Genomic DNA, 9,499 nt, shown 5'->3' with positions numbered 1-9,499 from the left:
TTCGCGTTCATCTTTGTATGGCGTTCGGAAGAAAATGAGAAACGTTATATAAGGGACGTTTGCACGTAGGAAATGTGTCCCTCACCTAATAACGGATTCAATTACGCGGGTCTGTGTGTAGCACTCGAGCTCACCATGATATACAGCGCAATGTAAAATTTAAAAGTGACACGTACCCCAAGCTACTAACCGTCTCATGACTTGTGGTTTCCGTTTCGGCGTTATGGTGACCATACTAACCGGTTTCGGTCGGAAACGGGACACTTCGTTCTCTCCGGGGAAATGTCTAAAAACGACCTGACGTCGCTCTCGCTTTTGCCTGCTTTTTCTCCTCTCCTCTCCCCCCCCTCTCTCTCTCTATATATATATATATATATATATATATATAAACATATGTATGTACATATATTTAGCATTCAAATGTTTTCCTGCGAAGTTTGCCTTCCGTTTCATGTTAAAAATGCATCTTTCTGCTTGTATTCGTATAATCTTGACTCATTTAACATAATTCATGAAAAAAAGCACTCTTCTATATTTTTGTATTCTTCTAGAGACACCTTATCCTGCAACACTTAACGTTATGTCAAAGATAGAAGACAATTCATGATTAATTTTAAATAAGTTTTTATTTCTTATTAATTTGCACTTATACATAATAGTACAAATGACAAAGCAGCGTTAAAAATACTGGATATATGTGATATTAATATTACACGTCGGGTCTGTGATCAGTACCAAGCGGATGTATAACGTGCAATTCGCTTAAAAATTGTATGAGAATAAAAGCAAAGTAGAGAGAATATAAGAGACCGCCGTATGAACGGCGTGCGATAGCTCCCGTAATGTTCAGATAAATTATGGTAGCCACTAGTGAACACAGGAGGAAAGCTAGGCAACCGGGTGCCATATCGCTGATCCTGATCTTCGTGTGTTGTTCAGGATCGGCAGCGCTGGCAATACCGTAAGTCAGCCCTAGTCCCAACAGGGTGTTAAACATCGGTCCGCCAAAGCAAGCTGCATATCCCATACGAGGAAATCCTCGTCTGGCGATAGCAACATTCGATATCAGATCTAGACAAAGTTTCAAATTATCTTGCATGGATTCTTATATAAAAATATAGAATATTTATTGAGAGATACAAATTAAATTGGACTCTTGAATAAAAATTTAATTTTATAATAATTCTGAAAAATGCGTAACGTTACATTAATTATCTGATTAATCTGATTAATATTGTACAGAGTCTTTTCTGTCATGTTTGGAAATTTAATCTGAGAATGTATTACATTCACAGATTACACAATTTTTGTTTAGTAAATTGTGCGGTTTTGATTTATTCTATCTTCACAAAAGTACTTTTGGTAACAAGAAGCATTTTTCAGCACGACTCACCCCCGATACTGTTTCCCCATGCAAGAAAAGTGATACCCAGCATGGCATCAGATATGCTGCATGCGTATCCTATGCATTGGAGTACCGCCATGATCTCCCCGGCCACCAAATAAACCGACAACATGGCAGCGAAAAATCCCAAAAATGCAAAGATCTGGAAATTACGTGTTTCACTGATGTTCACTAGTATTAGTCAAATTTCTAATCTCTTTTTCGCATTTTTCGTGAGACTTATTAAAGTTTTGATTATTTCTTTGTGCAAAAAAGAAAGAAAAAGTACTCACATTATGGAATTTTGGTACCCGGTCCACGTGAGTCGTTAGAAACACAATTACACCAATTACGGTGCCGACAACGAGGAATATCAGCACTATTGGCACATTGCCAAAAGTCGTTTGCCAAACTGCAATAAAACAGTTAAAATGAAATTGAAGTTGAGTGGTACAGATTGTGTTATATGCATTGATTGTCGATACGATCATTATGCGTTATTGACTATCCGTCTAGATTTCGCATCTATCATATTTTGTAATAAACCGCGTTCTAAAAAAAAGCGCTTCTATAATATTTTTAGACATTATTCTATATTATATATATAGAAGAAAGAAATATCAGAAAGCAAATAAATAGCATCTTTAATATTTTTCCCTATATATAATATAATATAATAAAAAATATAAATTTATATCACATAAATAACTTTTTTATTTCTTTATTTACAACACAAATTTTTTAGAAAATATAACACTTTCTATTAAGTTAAAACATTCTTCGAAAATTTATATATCAAATAATATCAAATAATTTAATAAGTTAAATATCAAATAATTCATTTTTGTTATTAGCGATACTCGTGATTATATAACTGTTATAATATTATGAAGATTAAAAATGAATGAGACGTACCGTCTAATAGAAATAGCGTTATCGTAGGTGTTACACACAACTGAAAACAATTCAATAGCTTTGACCAGCCTCTTTTCTCAACAGTAGGATTTACAACTGGTATAAAGAGCTGCAATAGCAACATGACGGGCGAACGTATAACCAAAATGATCTTAAGCAATCTACTCGATTTCTTCCAATCTTCTTTGCTGATCGGATTGACATCGTACAAAAATTCTTTGAAAAGACCTATTGGTCGGTCGGAAACGTAGTCGTTAATTTCCGGGGTTAACTGGACGAGATTGCCTCGTATTTTTGCTCTCTCTATTTCCATTGCAACGGCAATATCTGATTTAAACAAATATATATAATATAATATATATTATATATATACATATAAGTATGTATAAACATTAAATTTAATTATATATGAAGATTTTCTAAAACAAGAATTAATTAAGTCTATAAGATTTAAAAACTTTTGCTTTTTCAAAGTATAGAGATTTGTAAAATTTTTCTTATTCTTGTACACACACGTTTATAGTTTTGTAAAAATATGCATTCAAATTTCAAATAGAGATACATACATTTATTTGATGTAAAAAAGAACGCGTAGTTCTGCAAAAGATGAACGATTGAGTAAACTATTTAAAAAATTCAAAAGAACTAAAGACATGGATATGTGCGATGAGTCGTAAAAATGACGCTTGGTACCTAGTTTGGCACGCAAGCCAAAAGGTCGTCTTTTAGCGGGAATCTTGGGAATGGTGCTTGTGTCTCTGTTCTCCAAGTAAGTATGCAGGACGTCTGGATCAGGTACACTTGGGATCCTAGCTAGAAGTACATAAGAATGTTCTCGGGAAAAGGGATCGATACTTGTATGGAGAAAATTTTCTATAGACGATAAAGAAGAAAGAAAAGAAATAGAAAACAAAAGCTAGTCATCTCTTTTTTATATTTTTACAGCGAATTTAAAGATCGTGAAGAAATTTCTTATTGCAGACTAAAAATAGTTCTTGCGTATGAATTATAAAATTTTCCGGATATAGAGATATCTTAAGAATATATTTAGTAAATTAAAGCTTTCTAGAGGCGAGTATAATTTCATTCGTATTATTTGAAAGTTATAAGTTCTAGCTTATCATCCAAAATTTTTAAATAAGATACTAAAAATTCGCGAATAATTCGTCGATATAAATTAAAGAATCTGCAATATATATATATACTTTTCAGATTTTCCTCTTTAGTCTCATACATTTGCATTATTATGACCACCACGATGAATAGTATGTAAACCAGAATAAAACCTGCAATTAAAATATATTAAGAAGCCTTGATGTCTTTCGACAAGATTATTTTCTTACATGTACCATTAATAGATAGACTGGGATAAATGGTTTGCATACGCGATACGCAAAAAGACTTAGATAATACCGTGCGTTTTCTTCTTAATTGAAGAAAAAAGATCTTAATTCCTTCTTTTTCTTTAATCCGAATGAGAAAGATATATTGCCGAGGACAAAATTCCTTCCAAGAGTTTTTAACGAAGCAAGTAATAAGTGAATGCGCATACCAAATACAAGTTGTCTGTTTCTTGCGCGAAATTTGCTTATTTATATGCATATATAATTATATATTAAAATCTGTACTGCTCGGGAAAATTACAAAACATCTAGACGAGATGTAATTGAATTTCTGTCTGTTTACAATACTATTATACATTTCGCGATATGAAGAAGATGAATCAGGATATTCGACGGCTTTATACGTGGCGTAACAATAACCTCCGCCAATGGCGCTTTACACGGGCGCAAAATTATTTCTCTGGACTTTATCCGTTGCAACAATAATCCCTGCTTTCCCGGTGAAACGGATTCCTTGCCGCGGAATCCCGCAAAAATTCATCGACAGTCAGATTGCAAGCCCAGCCGGCAGGTGGTGGAGAGAGAGACTACTGCGGCGTAGCTTAATTAAATTCGCCGAAGAATTATTGTTATTCCGAAATGAAACCACTTATGGGTTCCCGCAGTTAAACTTCCTCTTTCATTATAATGTGTTTGATTTGCCGTGCAAAATATCGATAAAATTTGCCAAATATCCTAATTATTTATATATACATATATGCTATATATAATAAAATTAATATCACATTTTAATCATTTTGCTTAGCAATTACATCAATATTTGAATGCTTAATTGGGACATAGCAGATAAAATTATGTCGCTATATATGTATTATAAACGCAAATGTATATTATACGATATGTATAATGTTCTTTCACTCTCATTTATTACTAGTTTGAAAAAATTAGCCAAAGCAAGGTTCGTCGAAATTATTTTATCTATTTAAATTAATCACTTTGCCCACATTTATCTACTTGACAGGGAACAGAATGATCAAATTCACATATATTTACTCTACTTGGATATTCATCAAGCATAAAGCATTAATATTAGCATTCGAGTGCGAATAATAATTAATCGTTTCTTATATAAATATTTTCTCACATAATAATCAATCATATTTTAAAGTGTATATACATATATATGTATATATGAACAGAAAAAGATATCTCACGTATTGTGATACTTTTTTACGATTGTGCTTGTTATAATCTTATATTTATTATAACCCAGTCGTTGTAAAAATAGAAAGTGATAAAAAGGGAAAAAATACATTTTGTTGTCATATTCGCGAATGAAATAATCGATTTATGTTTAAAAAAATATAACGATAAATAAGGAAAAGTCAATTAATATTGCTTTATCGAATATGAATAAAAATAATAAGACGTACTTACGGCCTCCCAGAGGTAAACTATTTCATCCCACACCACGTAATTAATCCAGCACACGGAAGCGATATAAAAACAGGCATCTCTCATGAGAGATTTGAGTGAAACTTTAAAGGGTTTAATTATCGCCACGGAACCAGCGATCATCGAGGTCACGAAGACACCCGCTCCGATTAATTCGGTGAACATTATTATCGCTCCGTCGCCTCTCGACACGAGGGACGTGAAGATGTCAGGCGCGCCGTTTCCGAATGCCAATATCGTCACCCCAGCTATGTTATCCGATAGATGCATTACACTGGCTATTACTGCCAGTGCTGGACAAAAACTGAAATAAAAATATTGCATCGATTAATTCACAACATCTGTACATATCTAACACCGTTTCGATATTTACGTCATAAGATTTAAGAAAAATTTATGCAAAAGTATTTTAATTATAATATGAAAAGTTTTTTAACTGTAAAGAATGGTCTTGAAGACTCTCAAATTTAATTTCTGTAGTAAATTAAATTAGTTTAAAAATATTTTAAATTTTCTTACTTTTAATTAAAATTTCTAACTTTTAATTTAAAATAATATATATTTTCTTATAATATATATATATATATATATATATATATATATATATTTACACAAATATTTATAGAACAAAATTTTATTTTGGTAATATGAAACTTTATTTAAGATTTAAAGAAATGTCGATACTTGTTGAGTGGGTTTGAGTGGGTCCTTTAAAATGGGACACCTGGTATATTATAGAACACGTTGATTTTAGTAACTGAAGCACAATGTTATATAAAGTTTTGTAGATAAATGTATATGACTTTTATTTTAAAAAACTATTATAATAAAACAACGATATATTTTCGCGTCAATATAGTAGCAGTTATTATAAATACTGAAAAACTGCGACTAAAAAAATCTCGATTTTTGGGATTTCGAGACCTCATTACTGAATGCATGGCAATCTGCCATCTTTTCTTGATATTTGTATAACTTGAAAGAGTAAGGGAACCCTTCGTTTATCATTTTGAAAGAAACCACTTCGTAGAATGTAGACTGTTGAAATATGAGGAAGTATGAATCTTTCGATTATTGGCTTGGTTACTTGCCAAAAGTCAAAATTTGTGTTGTAGTTACGTAATCATCTACATGTAGATGGTAACACACGTTTTCATCGGAATTGAACTTGGCCAAAGTTCTCAATTTTAGAACCAAGAAAATGCAATTTTATTATTCAAGTGCAATTTTATTATTCCTGCTTATATTGTGTTCTCTATCATAATCTGCATTCATACAAAATGAATTCTTTAATAATATTACTCTTTCACAAAAAAATATATATGCATATATATATTTATTTATTTACCTGCGCTTAATTTTTATAAGTAAATTCGCCGTATTAAAATATATAATATTAAATATAAAATATATGACTTATTCAGGAACTTAATAAAATTGATAAATATAAGTTATGCCAATAATAATTATCAATGAAAAATTTTCAATCAGAAATTGAAAATGATATATCAATATTTCTGGCTATAATTGACTTGGCTAAAATGAATCAACTTACAAGTTATCTGCCGTGGCTCCCAAGGTCAAGAATAAATAGATTAGCCATAAGAGTACGAGAACCAAGCCGCTAGCAAACAGGTATATGTCTTCGGATTTGAAATAACAAAACAACAATACCGTGTACTGAATCATCGAATCTGAGTAGCAGTCTTCAGTGTTCTTCACCCATTCACAACGTTCCGCGGCGGAAACTTGCCAAACGTACGAGCAATCATCCTGAAAAAAAGATTTGACGAAGAACTCGACGAGACGCGCAAACTGGAAGAGACGTCGATAACAATTTACCTCTCGTATAGGCAGATGCCCGTGTCTTAAAAAGGAGCTCGATATTTGCGACCTCATGTTCGAAAAAGCATAAAAGCGCAACGAAGCGATATGTAACCTATATTTTGTGTATTTGCCTTTCACGGATCCGCTCGATCGTTGCCTATTCAAGCAGAAGCGAGCAAAACTTCAAGCGATACAGACAGAATGCTGTCACATACGTAGCGTACCTATACTATGCGCGCAGTTTGAAACATAAATTCAATACGATGCACACATAAAGGGAATTCTTGACAATGACGTACACGTTAAAAGTAGCGCATTTTGTATATTGATCAATTCAAAGAAATAATGAATATAACGAAGAACAATATATTAAATACACTAAAGAAAATTGTATAAATATAATGTATACTAAATCAGATCATATACAAAGTCTTCAGTCATCATACACATTTATTGTCAGATAAAAATGTTGACGATGCAACACGTTTCTTCTCGTGAAAAAAAAATGATACAGCCGTCGACTTCTCTTGACTACAGAAGTGCGCACTCAAGAATGTCGCTGCTCGACGACACTTATCCACACTAGTCTGAAGGCAACTAGAGGCTCATTAGACGCGGAGCATTTCTCCTTCCATTCCGTCCCATTTCTGTCTATAATGAGGTGATGAAAAAAAAAATCGTCAGGTAACAAGCACACGGAAGGAAACCTCTCGCAGCAAACGGTTACGCTGTCATCCGACGTGCGATATTATATCGACACTTATTCGATATTATTGTCAGCTTACGATAATGAAAATTCAATGATGTGTCGCAAGTCGGCGACGCCAATTCGTTAAATCCATTATTGCCAACCCAGAACTTTCACGGTTTTATCACGATTTTATAAAAGAATATTTCACAGAGATAGAGAGAACATTTGCAGAACAATGCGAAAACTATTTCTCTTAAAAAGCTCGGTAGAAATTAATTAAATAGATCAAATAATAATGTTGTTATTACATAACACACATTGTGCTCTTCTCTCGATATCTAAAATATTAAATAGAATTTTCGCACAATGGGTACGTTTATCATTAAAATATATTAAACTAGAAATATGTGCCAATAATTTTCCAATATTTTATCGAATGTTCGCAAAGTCAACTTTTAGCTCTGTGAAATTTACATTGAACGATTTAAACATGCATTGAAATAATTATGTATATGAAAATATTTTGTATTGTGAATATTAGAAATTTTAAAACTAATTTAAAAAATGAAATAAGATTTAAATCGCCGTTTAAGTTAAAAATAATACTGAAAATCAGACTAGATAACTAGTATGTTTTAGCATTAATGAGAAACCTTAGCTTTATAAATCTTGCTTATCAGATATACGAGTTCGCAAAAACGATAAATCAGCTGGGTTGGGCAAGACTCGAATAGTGTGATAAGAACCATAATAAATTAGGTTTACAAGAGATTTGTTATTTTAGCATAAAATTGCAGGGGGCATTTTAACGAATACTTGACTGCGTAAATTATTCTGAAGAAAAATCATGGCGCAATCCGCGCTCTGACGTCTATCAGTCTATCTCCTATTGTTGCGTACTTTTTAACAATGTTCCATTAAGCCCACCTTTCAACAGCAGTGTACTTCACCGTAATTGCCAACTTCAGCAAATTGTCATTTATCGCCAGACTTCTTTTGTGCTGCTTTTCGCTCTAAACACTTTATTGAATTGCATTCACAGGGCACAAAGGAGCCAACGGCTTTACCCCAATTTATATTGCGCTTTTATTCTCCCTACGAGAGAGCCGAGCGTGCTCGCTTGGCTTTTCCGGTTTCCTGTTTTGGCTTTCTCTCTCTTTCTCTCTCTCTCTCTGTACCGCCTGCACACATTTATAATAAAGCGCGTGAGTGATATAAGGCTGGAATATGCAAAAGCTTCTTTCCGTAGTATAAGACGACTCTTACAATTAATGTAATGGCACGTCGGCATTGTGTTGTTGAAACCGAGTATGTACATACACCCGTACACACTCGGTTATGCTCGAGCCGCTTTTGCCGTGTGTTTTGAAGAATAATTCATATCAGAGTTAAAACAAAAGCTCGTTGTAAATGTTAAAATAACGACGCAATTTATTTTAATTAAACTGACTGCTTCGCAAAGACGAAAATTTTTCTATGAATCTATATGAGTGTAATTTCTCATAAAAGTTTATTTTTCTACGAAAAAAATTAGTTTTATCGTGAAAATTGATTTAACTTTTATACTAAGCATATATTTATTTAAAATAGCACGGTTTATTTAATAATATTCCCGATTTAAAAAATGAATAAATCGAGTTTTGATATTTTTGTCAATTGCATTATATATTTTGCTTTATTCAAACATTATACATATATACCTAGGATAAAAACTGAAATTGGAAAAATACATTGCATCGATTTAAAAAAATTTAATAGTGTTGATATAATTTTAGCGAGAATATATTACTCTCTAATATAAATTATTCGCTTTGATATCAAAACATCCTACTGAAAAATTATTAAATTTAAATCAAAATTTAAAACACAATTAATTCTCAATAA

General features: G+C 32.3%; 1 protein-coding gene across 1 annotated transcript; it reads right to left on the bottom strand.

Annotated features, from left to right (window-relative positions):
- Positions 1-709: 709 nt before the first annotated feature.
- LOC145944542 (mitochondrial sodium/calcium exchanger protein) lies at positions 710-7,129 on the bottom strand. Its single transcript, XM_083052932.1, has 9 exons — positions 6,940-7,129; positions 6,653-6,870; positions 5,076-5,401; positions 3,505-3,585; positions 2,993-3,112; positions 2,300-2,626; positions 1,678-1,796; positions 1,394-1,547; positions 710-1,071 (listed from the first exon to the last, which is right to left on the bottom strand). Exons 1-9 carry the CDS (start codon positions 6,994-6,996, stop codon positions 710-712), a joined length of 1,764 nt encoding a protein of 587 aa, XP_082909058.1. The 5' UTR covers positions 6,997-7,129.
- Between the last annotated feature and the right edge of the window lie 2,370 nt (positions 7,130-9,499).

This window comes from Prenolepis imparis, unplaced genomic scaffold (genome assembly GCF_030444845.1).
Source record: "Prenolepis imparis isolate NDT839.2.m4 unplaced genomic scaffold, iyPreImpa1.0 SCAF_13, whole genome shotgun sequence".
Lineage (NCBI taxonomy): Eukaryota > Metazoa > Arthropoda > Insecta > Hymenoptera > Formicidae > Prenolepis > Prenolepis imparis.
The sequence above is the reverse complement of the archived record's forward strand: the minus strand, read 5'-3'. Positions and strand labels throughout refer to the sequence as shown.

What these genes read in the sequence shown, in the direction of transcription:
- LOC145944542 (XM_083052932.1), bottom strand. Translation starts at nt 6,996, where the DNA reads ATGAGGTCGCAAATATCGAGCTCCTTTTTAAGACACGGGCATCTGCCT. An exon ending in TGGCTTGCGTGCCAAACTAG is followed by an intron (nt 2,627 to 2,992) that starts GTACCAAGCGTC and finishes TGTTTAAATCAG; the next exon opens with ATATTGCCGTTGCAATGGAA. An exon ending in AACGCTATTTCTATTAGACG is followed by an intron (nt 1,797 to 2,299) that starts GTACGTCTCATT and finishes GTTTTATTGCAG; the next exon opens with TTTGGCAAACGACTTTTGGC.